A 17,727-nucleotide genomic window follows, 5' to 3' on the forward strand; every position below is an offset into this window, starting at 1 on the left:
TCACTCTGTATTAGTTTTCGCGAAGTTGAGGAAATTCGGGACTGATTTAGACTTGATTTCAAATTTTTGAAAATATGTGGAAGAGGTCCCAAGACGAATGAACATTGTCATACTGGATCAATCGTCGACAAAAATATTAAGATGCATGGAAAGGGAAAATCAGAGATTAAATTTACTTATTTTGAGTATTATGATTATTGAATAGAAGAAGTGGATAGATATTTTCCATTTTCTCTCTAAAGAAAATCGGACATTGAATAATGTTACTTTTATTGAAATGTTGACCTTATATTTTTCTTTATCTAAATCTGGACTATATCGGGTACCCTTTTCTCTTTATGTGATACACATAATTGTTTTGACAAAATTGTACTTTTATGGGTGAGGTACCAGAAAGAGTTATCAGATAATGCCCATCTCCGAACGAGATCTGAGTTTGACAAAAATATTAAGATAAGTAAGGTTTGGACCATCTAGTTTGTAAATCATATCAAGAATCTATGTCTTTGAGCCTCAATGCTACTTTTGTTACCTAAAACTTGTGTAAAGTTAAGGCATCCATTTGAATTTTTTTTTTATTTCTTTGCTCCCGACACTGACATAGCAATTTTAAAATTTAACCAAATAAAAAACACTTCTATTTAAATTGCAACAACAAATAAATTTATGTTTATATATATTTTTCTGTTCTTTAACATAAAGCGTTTTTCTTATTTAGTATTATTATTATTAGTATTAATATTCTCTTTTTTTAAATACATGTTGACGGCAATAAGTCTTAAGGCATATACGTCGTTTTTCTATCTCTCTTTCCTTAATTGTCCTTCAAAATCATTGGCAAGACGGCGTGGGGTTCATTGTTACGTGGATTATCCGAATAGAGGGCGACGGTCCGTTCATTCAAATCAAAAATACCAATGGCAATTGTCTTCACCTCTTGATTCATCGAACCATTTTCACGGAACACACAATGTTCGCCACCCGAGCAATCGCCCAACATGGTGATAATGTCCTGTTTCGATTTGGCCGGTTCATAGGTGGCGAAAGTGTTCATACGCGATACACTGGAATCGATCATAGTTTGATTGGCCTGTTCGATTTCGATGCGTTCGTATCTGTAGGGAAATGTGAAGAAATTAAATATTAGAAAAATCTTTAAGATTTTCTCGCTCGATTTCCAAAAACTCTAAGAACCCCGAAAATATGTATTTTCTTGATTAAGTGCATTTGGTCCGATTTCTACAATCTTCATAAAAGATTTGTGTTGACAGAAATTTTGAGATGTGCTAAGTCTGAATGGAATCGGATGTTAATTTCGCATTTTATAAGCTTCATGGATATTCAAAATTTGTACTCTTTGTGGGGGGAAGTGCCAGAAGGAGTGGACCGATATATCCCATCATCACAGCAAATCTTGGGTTAGTAGAAACAATGGGATGTGTGAAATATGAAGATAACCAGATGCTTATTTCCGATTTTATAATCATTTTGGTTATTTGAAACTTTGACCCTTTGTGGAGGATGTACCAAAAGGAATGATTCGATCTCTACGATCTTTATATCAGATCTTGTGCTGATAGAAATAATGAGATGTGCGAAGTCTGAATATAATCGGATGTTAGTTTCGCGTTTTATGACCTTCGTGGTTATTGAAAATTGTGACTCTTTTTGGGGGGAGGTACCAAAAGCAGTGGACCGATATATTCTATCTTCACGGGTTAATAAAAACATTGTGTTGTGTGTAATTTGAAGACAATCACATATCAAAAGAGTTGTAATTATTCAAAATTTTGAGCATTTATGGGATAGGGATTTATCATGAACAAACAAAGTTGGAACAAAATCGGATCATCCTTCCTCTTTCTGTGCAGTAAAATATTTTTTCTTTGAAAATATCGATCTTTTGTGGGGGAGTTACCAGAAGGAGGTGCCCATCGGACGGACATCGCTAGATCGACTTCAAATGCTCTGAAACGGATTTGGTTTAAAGAAATCTAGAGTCTAATACCATTATTTCGATGAGGCACGTTTTGGCCGCATCAAATGATATGCACCCTCTGTAGCCTTATGGCTGACGGCATCAAAAGTCCAAAGGTCAACAATTATTGTCAAATAATTTTAAATATTTTCCAAAGACTTCCTGGACAAGAATAGTTGATTTTACCGTCATAGGTTGTAGTACCCATTACGAGCTTCAAGTGCGAAATTTGAAACCATTCCAAACCATCATCAAAATACCGAAAATCGGGAGGTACCGGACCTGGACCTGCACAGACAATTTTGTGTCTAAGGAATTTTCATTAGAGGCTTCCACATATTTCGAAGATTCGAGACCCCTAATTTTCAACTGAATACCGAATACCTAATGAATTATCTGCGATGATTTGGTACACTGCATGGTAGAAGAATATAGGTCGGCGCTTCGACACAGCTGCTGGGACAATGAACTGTCAAACCAATTTTGGAATCGAAATTGTTGAATGGAAAATTACTCAAATTTATAAATATTTTAAAAAAATGCATATTATAACAACCTCCGATTGGCGTCGTGTAGGAAAACATATACAAATATACTTATTTTTGAAGAAATATTTAAAAAATTTTGACATATCAATATTTCCAAGCGTTGATGCATATACCTGTATTTTTCTACAATGGTACACTGAATAATTACTTACTTATTAGCGTGATAGCTATGATCGCCAGTCTCAATTTTACGAATATTCAGTGTCGATTCTTTGCTGTTGCCCTCAGTGGGAGCCATTTCAATGTTATAGCACAGATTGGAAGGATCACTGCAATGAAAAGAAAGTACCGACAATTAATTACAACGAAAAAAATCTCCTTTACTTTAAGACATTACTTTATGAAACACATATTAATGGAACAACCATCACCGGCACCCACACCAGCATCCCGAATAATTTTCATGGCCTGATCGGTACTATCGGCACTCAAAAGGGCACGGGTAAGGAAGTGTCTTGCTAGAAAAAGAAAAATTTTCAATTAATTTACTTAATTCAATTGCGATTGGGTCTCAAAGCTTACGTGTCTTGCCACTTCGCAACACCTCAGCCGATAGGGTGTTAATGGAAAATACCAAACCATGATGATTGTAATTCATGGTGTAACCTGGCAGATGACCGGCATAGCATAGCGACATAAAACGTTCTTCCTTGACGTTGTACTTTCCTTGTGGTGTGTCATTAATGATGTGTGCCACAACAAAATAGTAGTGATTTAAGGTTTCAGTCAAGGCATCTTCGGTATGGCCCAATACTCTCTAAGATTGGAATATAAGCAATTTTTATAATTTATTCTCAATATTTGTTTTCAGTTTATTTACCTCCTTATCATTGTTCACAATAATGGTAGAACATCCCACGGGCTGTTTTTTGATGGTATTCAAATGTTTAACACTCTGTGGCAGAATGTCATCCATGTGCAATAAGAAGAGCTGAAATAAAAGAGATTTAAATTAAAATTTTAGCATTTACTGAATTCGATAACTCTATTATTTATAACAATGATTTGGATGCATTTTCCATAAGAGTCAAAAATCGGGCGGGCCCGACTATATGATACCCTTCACCACATATAAAGTAGAACTCCAACCTATCAACATTTGGCTTTAGAGTAGTTATAGTTTGGTTTCAGAGGAGCTAATATATTGGAGACATATTCAATTCTGAATCGGTTTTCACCAAATTTGACGGAGACATCTTAATCTTTTACACCAAATAACATTTCCATAGAGTGCATGATATCACTTCGAGAAGGATTATATTAAGAACCAGTAAGGAAAGGTTAAAAGTCGGGCGGGGGCTACAATATGATACCCTACACCACTAGGTGTATTTAGGAACTGATATTAGTCATTTGGGGCACAATAAACCTGATATCAGATAAAGATGGGAGCTATGTTATAATCTGATCCGTTCTCGATAAAATTTAGCAGAGGTGTTTTTGAGCAGTATTTGATACCCAGTATCAAATATCATTGTTGTGGAGTGCGTATTACGCATGTGAGAGACTTTAACACTAAATCGGATGAAACACATATTTGGGAGTTATATCTATATCTGATCCGATTTTCACCAAATTTGAAGTATTTGTTTCTGGGATGAATTCAGTCGGAATTGCTAAAATCAGTCTATTTAGGCTGATATTAGCCATTTTGTGCACAATAAACCTGATATCGGATAAGGATATATTTGGGAGCTATATATAGTAATCTGAACCGAACTCGATAACATTTGAAAGAGGTATTTACGGCAGTATCTAATGTCCGGAAAAAATATCATTCTTCTGGAGTTTATATTTCGCATGTGAGGGACTTAAACATTAAATCGGATGAAACATATATATGGAACATATATATGTACTTGCTTCTAGACTGAATTCGGTCGGATGTGACAAGATTCAGGTCATTTGGACGGATATTAGACATTTGGTACACAATTAAACCGAAATCGGTTAAAGATATATGGGAGCTGTATCCAAATCTGATCCGGTTATCACCAATTTCAAAACGGTTCGTCCTTGAGCCAAATAAATATTGTTTGGAAAATTTCATCTCAATCGGATAATAAATGCGACCTGCATTTTGTTCACAAGGATACATGGACAGACGGACGTACGGACAGACGGGCTGATATGCATAAATTGACTCAGAATGTGATTTTATGAAGTAACTATGGGTCTATCTCGCTTCCATCTCCATGTTACAAACAAATGCACAATGACCACTATGTGGATAAGGGTATAAAAATGTTTGACCAAGGCCTCTTAATTTAGGATTTTTCAGAAAATTAATATTACAATATTTAAAATTTTCACTTGTCCCACCTTAACGAAGTTTCGGCTTGTTTATGTTATGTAATCTTCATAATTTTGTTTCTTTCTTCCATAATATCCCTTCTAAATCTTTATGTAGACTAGTGTCAAAGAATTAAAGACTCAATCCAATATCCGAAAACTAAATCATATAACAATGCTAAGGCCGCCAAAAAAACTGCTAAGGTTGTCCAGATGGCAGAAGCCAAATAAATTCGTTGAATGTCATTCAGCTTGTCCATATGTGTGAGTGAGTGTGTGTGTGTGTCTGTGTCCATGTTTTTGCGGACAGTGTACAGCTTAATTCACACTATTCTTTCAAATACCATGTATTTAGCTTAGTTAGTTGGTTAGTTAGTAGCTTGCCACCAAACATTATTCATTAGCTGGCCAATTCTTAAGTCTTGTTGACTTTTAGACGTTCCGCAATTATGTCTTATTTGTGGCAGCCAACCATTTGGTGCAAAAAAAAAACATCATTCAAACGAACATACATACGATACATATCGATCATGCCGAAGAAAAATACAAACAACATGTAATATGTTATGTGATGGTTACATGGTGTGTTTGAGTGTACGGATGGTTGTTATTGGATAGGTTCATTATAGCAATTACATGTTTACTATTTGGAGTAGCATAACGACATTTGGTTTACTCTAGGTTAAGGTGGCAATTTACAAGAAATTAAATAATGAATCTACCACCTGCTTCTCGATGTTCAAAGTTTACATCATTCGATGTAATGATCTAATATTTTGATTTATTAATTGTGTGATCAGTGGCGTAGTTGAGATTAGGTTAACGGTGGTTTTCACTTGAAAAACCTATTGAAACAAGTTAAAAAGTATCAGTTGGTTTTGCCGAACGATGTATACCCTCAGCCAGTTGATTATTTGTTAACTTCTGTTATGATTATTCAAATGTTTGACCCTCTGTGGAGTAGGTTCCGAAGGAATGTCCATTTCGTATCGGACCTACATAAATATGATATGAATATTGCGACGTGCCAGGTTTGGACTAGTCGATATAATTTCTTCCTTCACTACCTTCACTTTATATGAGATATCTAATAAATTTCTTGAAAATGCTAAAATGTGCATGATATACCAGATATAGTCATCCGAAGTATTCCATTTTCATAAATCATCTGATCCAGATAAAAGTATTGGTATGGACAAAACTACAAGAAAATTGAACATTTATATCCAATTTTATGTGAAATTATAAATTGCATATTCCTCTCAGGTTCCTGATTGAGAGAAATATTTAGATATAGGAAGTTGTAAAAAAATACTGACCTGTTTCGCAAGTTATGACAGATAAAAGAATTAAAAATTGTGATTCCTTGTGGGTGAGGTACCCGAAGGGGTTCGCAGATACATATCATCTTCACAATAGATCTTGTGTTAGCAAAAATGTTTGTATGTTTGAAATTTGAATGTTTATTTCGATTTCTTGAGCATTTGTTTTTTTTTTTTTAAATCTTGAAAAATATTTGGGAGATGTACCAGAGGAAATAATCCAATCTGTACCATCTTTATGACAGATCTTGTGTTTATGGAAATATTGAGATGTACCAAGTCTTTTTGCGTTTTATTCAAAATTTTGACCTTTTGTGGGAGAGGTACCAGAAAGAGTGGACCGATTTATCCCATTTCCACACCAGAGCTTGGGTTAATAAAAATATTGCGATGTGTGTAATTTGAAGAGAACTGGATGCTTATTTCAGATTTTATGATCGTTTTGGTTATTCAAAACTTTGACCCTTTTTGGAAAGGTTCCAGAAGGAATGGTCTGATCTCTGCCAAGTCAGAATGGAATCGGATGTTAATTTCGTGTTTTATGAGCTTCATAAATATTCAAAATGTTGACCCTTTGTGGGGGAGGTATTAGAAGTAGTGCACCGATATATTCCATCTTCACGCCAGAACTTGAGTTATAAAAATATTGAGATGTGTGTAATTTGAATACAATCGGACACTTACATCACATTTTATAAGAGTTATAATTATTGAAAATGATAGGCCTTTGTGGGGGAGGTAGTTGATGGAGTGGACCGATATTGTCCATTTTCGCATCTTATCAAGCACTGACGCAAAAATTAGGATTTGCAAAGTTGGAGCAAAATCGGATTATCGTTTCACTTTCTTTACAGAAAGTATATTTTTTGAAAATTGTGACCTTTTGTGTGGGAGGAAGGAGTGGACCGATATTGCCCATCTCCGAACTCGATCAAAGTTTGACAAAAATATTACGATGTACCAAGTTTGAACCAAATCGGATACTCCCTTCGGGAGTTAACGGGCGGACGGACATCGCTAGATTGACTCCATTTGTCCTGAAACGTATTTGGTCCAAAGAGACCTAAGGTCTAAAATTGCACGTTTTGTCCGTATCAAATGATATATACCCTCATTAACCACATAGCTGACAGTATAAAAAATTGGAAATCTTAAAAATAACCCTTAAAAATGCATTATTTCTGATTGAATTAATACAGATCAGAAGTTCTTTAAGAAAATATTTCCACGAATTCATATCAGAAAATCCAAAAAATCCTTTAAAAATCCATGATTTCAGATCAGAAAAAAATAAATTCTAAAAGATCAATGATTTCAGAAAGTTCTTAAAGAATCCACGAAACAAAATTAAAGAATCAACGATTTAAGACCAGAAGATTCTCTGATAAAAAAATCTTTAAAAATTCACGATTTCTGATCAGGAGATCCTTGAAAATTTTGACGGTTATTGAGCGGTGAAGTAACCCCATTCATCCCATTATTGCAATTTATTGGAATATTGGAAGAATCATAGTTTAATTTCACATTTTGTTGCTTTGGTAAGAGAAAGAATTTCCTGATATATTTCATTTTCACACTTGACGTAATATTGGGAATAAATATTTGGATGGCAACGTTTGAATAAAATCATGCACTAATCTAAAATCCACTAAATATTTGATTAATTTGATAAACAATATAAATAATTTATAGAGTCTCCGACAAATATTTCGGGGTGTTACAACAGATAATCCCTACAATCCATTTTCCTACAAATGTTAAAAAAATGATATTGTGAACTCGGCTTTACAAAGGTTTAGGAACCTAAATTAAACAGTGATTAAAAATAGTAATAATTCTAGGAACAAAATTGCATGCACAAATTGTAAAAAAAACCCTTGACCTATTCAAATTTATCGCCTTTGAAGGTAGTTAATTAAACTTTGCGTTTTACATTTCTTACAAGAAAAGTGTGAAGCAAATACACCTAATACCACGCAATATATTTCTTTGGCTTCAAACGTGTATGTATGTGCATGGACACAGGTTGGCTTGTAACATTGCCACTCGAACGGTTTTCAATGTTAAATTGCGGTTTAACTTAACCCCCTTCCCACCAAAATACCCCAACAACCAATTGGTGGTATTAAGTTGCACGAAGAGTAATGAACTAAAAAATTAAAACAAAACACATTGGCGTGTCATTTTTGAATCGCATTATATTTTTTAGTTAACCGTTATGTGAAAGATATACTTGATTGATATACACTTGGAAAAATTGTGTTATAAGGTTTATTATGAATATTCCTTTTTGGTTAATCGTAGCAGGCAGTAGTTAATAAGGGTCTGTAGGATATTTTTCGCAGCACAGATTAAAATTCTCTTTTAAAATTTAAAAGTAAAAAAGTAGCAAAGTTCGCTTCGGCTTCCGCCATTTGAAAGGAACTTTCAAAATGTTAAAACATTCCGTTGAAGATGCCGCTATAATTTTAAAATTGCGAATATCCGGTGTTACTGGTGCTGCTATACGAATACGAGGACCTCTACTGCCAATGATTTGCCAGAGAAGTTGGTGCCCGTTACAAACTCCAAAAGCCAAGTTTCAGATAAATCTTTTCAATAACGTCGCTAAAATCCTTCAAATTTTACCTAATATTGGGGGCTACCGCCATATGGAGCTTATACGAAGATGGGGGCTATACCAAAACTTGGACCTATATAGACAGTTCAAGGATGTTTCCTATATTCCGGAAATACAGCTGTGTATTTGTTCACATATATGACTCCTTAAGTTTTATTGTCCTCATTGTACAGGGTGAGATAAAAAACTGCAACAAAGTCAAAAGCCATAATTTTTACATTTTGTTTTAAATTTTATTGAATGAAATGAAAAAATATCAGAAATAGCATCAAATTTAAGAATAATTTTAGATCTGATGCCACGGTCGATTAATACGAGCGGAGAGCGACCATCGGCTGTTATGGCGGCCCACACCATCACCATGGCCGGCGCTTGAGATCTGGTGGCCAACCGAAGGTTCACATTTCCATCACGAACTTTTTTCTGGAAAATTCTCACCAAATTCTCTTTTTGTGTCCTGTTGCCCTTTATTTTTCTTTTGAATTTTTTTGTTGTCATAACTGATACTGTGGATAATAACTCATGTATCGGTTGGGAAGGGCTCTAGGAACCGAAAAAAGGCAATGATTTCAATTAAAGAGGACTTCGAAAAAACCACACCCAGCAGCACAGTGTTCTTGGAATGTATAAACAAACATAATATTCTAGATAAATTGAGTACATCTATAATTGTTCAAAACAAATAACTGGATTTCTTAATTACCGTTTTAATGGCCACAAACTTTAACAAACATTTGTTGTTTTTTTTTTTTTTGTACAAACAACATTGAAAAAGTGCCAAATATTGGCATTCAAACCATTACAATTCGATTGGCCTTGAAATGATTGATCTAGACGGTGTACCAAAAAAACATACACACATACCACAATATGCTGCATCAACGATCGGCTAGTTGTTTTGCTTCTTTAGCAACAATTGTTGTTGATAATTCCGAATTAGATTGATTGTTAAGTTGTTGAAATCTTTTTTTTGGTTTTACAATTTATCGATATATCACTTCCAAAAATAATTACCATAATTATAACAACAACAATTTTCAATGTAAATAACTGTCAGTTACGGATTTTCAATTTCAATAACTGTCTGTATCGAATGTTGTTTTGTGTGTTGAATTTTTCATAGCTAATAATGGCAGGCATTTAAGTAAATTGAATTCCGATTTATGACCAATTTGGACATTTTTTCCTAGCCTAAAATAGTGCATAGCTGCTGATCGGTTTTTTTTACTGTTGTTGTTGCTTTAAAAATATTTTGATTGAGCTGCTAATAGAATTAATATGTTCACAACAATTTTTGAGCTCAATAACCGCGTAGCAAATTACACCTGACAAATTAATGTATGCAAAATAGATTTATTGTTTTTCAACGCCAAGTTACAAATTCTACAAAGTGGCTTTTTTGGTGCAAGTAATGTATTAAAAATTTTAATACATTTAGTATGTTCCGGGAAAAAGTTGCACTTAAAATAAACGCTACCTTAAAAATTTTACATTTTGTAGAGTATATATAAAAATAATTTTTTACCTAATAACTTTTTGACACCACCGGCAGCTCACGCACGTTTCGTATACACTTGCAAATTTTGAATTTTATACCCTCCACCATTCTACGGAGGGTATATTAACTTTGTCATTCCGTTTGTAACTCCTCGAAGTACTCATATCAGACCCAACAAAGTATATATATTCTTGATCAGCGTAAAATTCTAAGTCGATTTCCGTCTGTTTATCTTTCCGCCTGTCTGTTGTAATCACGCTATCTTTCGAAAAAATTGAGATATAAGGCTAAGCCACACATGTTTATTTTGCCAGTAGGCAGGTTAAGTTCGTAGATGGGTCATGTAGGTCCACGTTTTCATATAGCCCCCATATAACGGTACCTCCCTATATTCGGTATTTTGATGATTTTAGCGACATTGTTCACCAGAATTCTTTCAAATTACGTATTTAGAGTTCGTAATAGGAACCACAGTCTGTGATACAAAATTTTTTATGCAGGTCCAGGTCTTCGTATAGGCCCCATATATCAGTACCTCCCTATATTTGGTATTTTGACGATTTTAGGTACAATACTCACCGAAATTGTTTGAGATGACGTATTTGAAGTTCGTAATGGATGCTACAACCTGTGACAGAAAGTTGTCTATGCAGGTCCAGGTCTTCGTATAGCTCCGATACAACGGTACCTATTGCTACAAACAATGCCTATGTAGGTCCACGTCGTATAGACCCCAATATAACGGCTGTATTCGGTATTTTTAAGATTGTAACATTATTTTTAACGGATGTTATTTTTTTTTTTAATTTTCTAAATTCGTTCCAAATGGTGGAGGGTATTCAAAGTTACTGCTTTTTAACTTGTTATTAATAAAATGCGTGCTCTGTTAAGAAGGTGCAGCGCGGGAATTAATTGTTCGGCGACTAAGATCAGCCACAAACATTGCAAAGGTACCAATGCATATAAAATTAACAGTTCAGTGCGGCATACTATCACCGTACTTCTTCAAGATGCTGCAAATCGTAACGTAATAGTGAGGGCTAAGGTGAAATGATTATGATCTTAATGGCAATTCAAAATTTTTGGAGGAGACACTAGAAGCAATAGACCGATATATTCCATATCCATACTAAATCTTATGTAGGTAGAAGAATTAGATTCTGCCGAATTTGAAATAATTCGAATCAAAATTTTGAATCTTTACATCAGATTTTGTGCAAATAAAAATATTGTGGTTTGTGAATTTTAAGTGAATCAGGTGTACTTGATGGAGTGGAACGATAAAAATATAAGGATTTACAAAGCGATCACAAAATTTAAGGAATATTTCACAAACGGATTTTTTCCAAAGAGACCAAACCATGACTTCGATGAAGTACGTTTTGACCATATCGAATTATATATTCCCTCTGTAGTCATATGGCTGAGGTATAAAAATCCATGGGTTATGCTACTTCGTATCGGTAAACAAATGCATAACAAGCGGAGAGAGATGAAAATGTTTATAAGTGCGATTGTAAGATTCAGAAGAAATGCCAAACGAATTTTAATTTAATTATGTGGTTCCTCTTCTATTAAACTTATTATCTCGACAAATGGGGAAACAAGTTTTTTTTTGTCATAGGAGTTGTTTAAATAACATCTGGGAAGAATATCCCTAGACAAAAAACAAGGGAACTAATGTGCATTGGTGGCTCTTTCCGAAACCTATGTTTTCTCTGCACCCTAGTAAACATTACCATCTTTCTCCACTAAAATTACGATCTTTCTCCACTAATGCCCGTCCGTCCGTTCGTGTATTTTTGTAAACAAAATACAGATCGAATAAAGATGTAATTTTGCACAAATCATTCGTTTGGCCCAAGGACGAACCCTATTAAAATTGGTGAGAATCGGTTCAAATTTAGATATGGCTCTTAAATATGTCTTCAACCGATTTCTGCTTAATTCTGCACCACAAGGTAACATAAAATCGCCCCGGTTGACTATTGGGCTTTATTTATTGGTCTTAACATTTTCTTCCTTGCTCATGTTTATGGAAAAAAGAAATCTGTACATTTTTCACCTTTGGACTTGCCGAAGTAATTTCGACCATGGTCACACAATGACAATTATTTCCACATTTCGTATTTCCTATATTTTATTTTTAATTGCACAGATAACGTCAATGAAAACGGATAAACATATCTAATATGAAAAATTTATTTAAATTTATTATTGCAAATGCATTTCATGCGTTCAATTAACAGCAAGAAAAGCACTCACCATTAAGGCTTTCTAAAACAACTCAGAAACACACACTATTCTTGTACTAATTTATTAATGTCATAAACACCGTCAGAAACATGTTAATTCGAAAAACTACTAATATTTTGATTAGCAAATACGACAATAAAAACACTATTTATGATGAAATATTTGTAAGCATGTTTGCAGTAATTCTAATTTGCGGCGGGGTATTAAATAAAAAAAAAAATCAGTTGAGTGAATTATAATTATGTCTGTCATTCGACTTGTTTTCTTCGCGCACTTATTAGGCACATGTTGGGTGAAATTTATGGAATGTGTGTTTTGTTGCCATTATTAATTCCATAAAACTAATAAAAATAAATAATAAATACGATATAAATTAAATTGGATTAAACTTGAGGTAAGAATTATTTTTACATGGACATTTTAGAATTATGGTGGAATTTTTACTATTTTAGAATTAATTAAGCTAACCTCGAGCTTAATTAATTTAACAAATGTAAATGTTGAATGGAGGTCGAATATATCCAAGAACTATAAATTGTTATGGTGTTATCTCTTTACAAAGCACAAAAGCCGTTAACAATTCTTAAAAGAGAAACCTAATTTTTATCAGGATGTACTAAAAAACCAAAAAGGAAAGATCAAATATATGATACCCTGCACCACTATGCGTATTAAGTTGAGATCCTGCAACAAAAAAGTTTATATTGGGAATTTATGTGAAGTAGATCATACCAACTTTGAACCTTATTTACATGCCTATAATGGCTTTAGAGTAGCCACAATTTGGGAATTATATCCAACTCTGTATAGATATTCAGCATGCTATGACTTCGAAAGGGACTATATTAGAAAATATTTATTGGAGCAATAGATATACAGGACCGAGTTTCACCAAATGGACAAATTTGGTTGAATATGAAAAAATCTATCCAATTTGGACTGATATTAGATATATGGTGGACAATAATCGTAAAATCGGATGAAGTATATCGAAGGTACATAAAAATCTGAACCGATCTCGATAAAATTTGGCAGTGGTATTTTCTTTGTATTTGATGTCCAGTACCAAATATCCTTGTTGTGGAGTGCATATTACGGGTGAGATGAAAAAACTGCAACAAAGTCTAACGCCATAATTTTTACATTTTTTTTTAAATTTTATTGAATGAAAGCAAAAAATGTCGGAAATAGCATAAATTTTTAGAATAATTATAGATTTGTTCGAATTGGTCACCTTTGGCACGAATTATGGCCTTCAAACGACCAACGAAACCGTTACACGCTGCCCAACCTTGCTTTCCAAAATACTCCAGACACAATAGTCCAACGGATTGGTATCCGGAGATTTTGGTGGGCATTGTGCGCTGGAAATGAAGCGAAGAACCTCATTTTATAACCATTGTTGGGTGGGGCGTGCTAAGTGCGATGGTGCTGAGTCCTGTTGGAATGTCGAAGGTCAGCGGCCAAAATGTTTGCGTGCCCTAGGATTTAATACATCCTCAAGAACATTTTCCCGAAAATATTCGGCATTTATTCTGATGTCACGGTCGATTAATGCAATCGGAGAGCGACTATCGGCTGTATTGGCGGCCCACACCATCACCATGGTCGGTGCTTGAGTTCTGGTGGCCAACCGAAGGTGCACATTTTCAGCTGGCCTCTTTAGCAAGTAAACACGATCATTTTGTTCACCACTTTTGGCAGTTCACCACTTTCGGCCAAGCGAAACAACTATTTAGCTCTTTTTAGTCTATTCTTTCTTTCTGTGGCGGTGTAAATTCTTGCACTTTTTGGAATTTCAATGGCTTTACCCCGAGCTCATTTTTAAATATTTGCGAATATTGCGATATGTTCAGCTCACGAGCCAATTTTCGGTCACAGAGTTATTCACATTTAAATGCGGGAGTGCTCTAACGATAGCCACTTGTGGTTTTGCAGCCAAATATAAAGAAATCACACTATCACGCTTGAATTCCATTACGAATAACTGGTACATTCTATAAAATGAGCTGTCGCTGGAATAATTTTAACAGCTGTCGGACGAGTGGATTAGAAATGACAGCAGTCTGAAGTTGGTTGTAGTTTTTTTATCTCACCCTGTATATGGGAGCTATCTATAGGGGAGGTACATCCGACCGACTTCAAATTTGTTTGGCAATTGCTACTAGACTGAATTCGGTGGGATGTGCCAAAATTTAGGTCATTTGGGCTGATATTAGCCATTTGGAGCACATTTAATCTGAAATCGGTTGAAGGTATATATGGGAGCTATGTCTAAATTGGAACCGATTCTCACCAATTTCAAAAGAGTTCGTCCTTGGGCTAAACAAATATTGCTTATAAAATTTCATCTCAATCGGATAATAATTGCGACCTGCAGTTTGTTTATAAAAATACATGGACAGATCAACTCAGAAAGTGATTCCATGAAGATCCTGAAAAGTAACTAAGGGTCTATCTCGCTTCCTTCTCTATGTTACCAACAAATGCACAAAGACATAATACCCCTTCCACTATGTGGTGTAAAGTATAATTATTTTCAATAAAAAATTGAAAAAGCTGTACTGACCCTGATTTTTAGTCAAACAATATTTTTTATTGAAGCCACCAAATATAGTCAAGAGATCCTTGATTTAAAAAAAATTTGGTTATTTTATGTTTGAAACATTAGAATGTTCAAAATTGGACCAACTCGGATACCACGCTCACATTATAAGATATTAATATCTTAATTGAGTTGCAGTATTTCAAAATTTTTATTGTAACAAAAAATCAATTTCCTTTGTAACACCAACCAAAATTTATTACGACTGCAGGTTTAAAAATCTGATATCTCTGCTTGTCTAACGTCTATTGTAAACACCTCATAAATGACAAATGTTTTGATTATTTACGACGAGATGATAAGTGCACAAAGTTACATTTTCTGTTGTAAATATTTGTGACACCTGCATATTTTATACGATTACTGAAAATCGGAAATGCTAATGACATTTACATGACGAGTAAATTAATTATGCTATAAGTTATTGGCGAAAAGATAAATCGCATATCAATTTGCTAAGAGGGCTATTCAATAAATTGTATTCGCTAATTACATCACTTAAATCCTGTTTTCTTTATGAAGTTAATTACCTGGATTACCTTCACAGCTGATTTTTTTGGAATTATAGAATGGAATGGGTTCATATTTACCTATATGTATGAACAATTCTAAAACAACAATTCCTTGAATGATGTCATAGCTTTCAATTCGGAAATTAGCAATATTGCAATTTTAAGGGGCGCGCTTTTAAATTAACCTTTAATTAGTGAGGTGATATATTTTATAACGTGATGGTAAATTTTACCGCACAAATTTTATAGTTAGTTAAAGGTTAAGAAACGCCTTCTCTGTACCGCTCTCTTTCAAGTAAGTCATTTGTTTATAGTTCCGTGCAACATGTGTGATGGTTTGTTTTTGAGAGAAAAGAGGGTATTAACAGCGGTGCTCAAGAAAAAATACATCTTTTCAGTCAAATTTCTCTTTGCTTATTTAAATCAATAAAAAAACAGTGTCAAGTCATTATTTATACCAATATTTTTTATCCATTTGCTTTATAAATTAATTTGGCAAACATTCGTGTCTAAAAACAATTTAATAGAACCGTAAAATATAAAGAAAAACAGAATTTTAATTTTCTCTTAAATTATCTCTTTTTTCTTGATATGGATGTCGAACAAACTGTTGAACCAAGCTGATCTATTATACAACTGTCTCAATTGTATTGGTAAGTGCATCAATACTTTGTATTCACAAAAAATTGAGATGCACTTTGCGATACACCCTCCAGGTGTTATCTCCATTTTCACTTAATAAGCAGATAATTTACAATATGTCTTTGTTTGCTTTATTTTTTCCAGATAAGAAATGTAAATATTTGTTTAATAGACACACTCTTTGTATAATTTTCACTATTTAACTTTTTTTTTCAAAAAGGCAGCAACAGCAGCAAAAACAAAAATCCCATTGCAATAAATTTAAATTAAAACTAAAAAACTGACTTACCTTATGAAATTCAACTTGAGCACCCTCAGCCACACCCTCCAATTCTCGAATGTATTGGGGGAATGAATTCTTAACCGTCTCCAGTGTTTCGTTGTATGCATTTTCTGTTGGGGGAAAAACGTGAGGGATGATGATGAGAGTAGTGAATTAATATCCGTTATGCAAATTACCATGTATTAATATTTATACTAAATATAGTCATAATTTTACTAATTACAGTAATTTTAGAAAAAAAAGGGAAATTTTCCAATTTATAATAAAAACAAGTAAAAAAGCTGAAAGTTCAGCCGGGCCGAACTTTAAATACCCTCCACCATTTGGTACAAATTTGGCAATTTCCAAAAAAAAAAAAAAAAAAAAAAAATAATAATAATAAAATCCGTTAAAAATTCTGTTAAAATCTTAAACATACCAAATGCTTATACCACGACGTGGACCTGCACAGGCAACTTTTGTCATAAGTTATTACAATATTTAAATGCGAAACTTGAAGAAAAATCTGTAAAACGGTATATGCGGGCTATATGAAGACGTGGACCTACATGGCTCATTTTTTGTCTTAGGATATAGTATCCATTACGAACTTCAAATACCAAATTTGAAACGATTCCGGTAAACAATGTCGCTAAAATCATCAAAATACCGAATTTCGGGGGGTACCGTTATATGGGGGCCACACGAAGACCTGCATAGATAATTTTCTGTCTTAGGCTGTAGTATCCATTACGAACTTCAAATGCCAAATTTGCAACAATTCCGGTGAATAATGTCGCTAAAATCATCGAAATACCGAATTTCGGGAGGTACCGTTATATGGGGGCTATATGATAACTTGGACCTACATGGCCCATTTACGTTACAAAATTTTTGCCTTCTATCTCAATTTGTTCGAAAGATAGCGTGATTACAACAGACAGTCAGACGGACATGTCTAAATCGTATTAGAATTTTACGCTGATCAAGAATATATATACTTTGTTGGGTCTGACATGAGTATTTCGAGGAGTTACAAACGGAATGACAAATTAATATACCCTACATAGTATGGTGGAGGGTATAATAAATTTTAATTGCTCACAGAGAAATGGTGGAAAGAAACAGCAGGGTTCCTTAATTTTTATACCCTCCACCTTGGAAAGGAGGGTATATTAACTTTGTCATTCCG

The 17,727-nt window shown here is 34.1% G+C and overlaps 1 protein-coding gene across 1 annotated transcript in view; it reads right to left on the reverse strand.

Moving 5' to 3' along the window:
- Positions 1 to 640: 640 nt before the first annotated feature.
- Positions 641 to 17,727, reverse strand: part of LOC101890586 (beta-alanyl-dopamine/carcinine hydrolase) — a 33,905-nt gene continuing 16,818 nt past the window's right edge. The window contains exons 3-8 of the mRNA XM_005179918.4: positions 16,563 to 16,666; positions 3,347 to 3,457; positions 3,049 to 3,283; positions 2,864 to 2,984; positions 2,679 to 2,795; positions 641 to 1,115 (exon numbers count right to left, since the gene is read on the reverse strand). Of these exons, the coding sequence (XP_005179975.1) occupies positions 815 to 1,115; positions 2,679 to 2,795; positions 2,864 to 2,984; positions 3,049 to 3,283; positions 3,347 to 3,457; positions 16,563 to 16,666 (989 nt within the window). The 3' untranslated portion in view covers positions 641 to 814. The remainder of the gene's footprint in view (positions 1,116 to 2,678; positions 2,796 to 2,863; positions 2,985 to 3,048; positions 3,284 to 3,346; positions 3,458 to 16,562; positions 16,667 to 17,727) is intronic.

The sequence above is a fragment of the Musca domestica genome, unplaced genomic scaffold (genome assembly GCF_030504385.1).
Source record: "Musca domestica strain aabys unplaced genomic scaffold, Musca_domestica.polishedcontigs.V.1.1 2, whole genome shotgun sequence".
NCBI lineage: Eukaryota > Metazoa > Arthropoda > Insecta > Diptera > Muscidae > Musca > Musca domestica.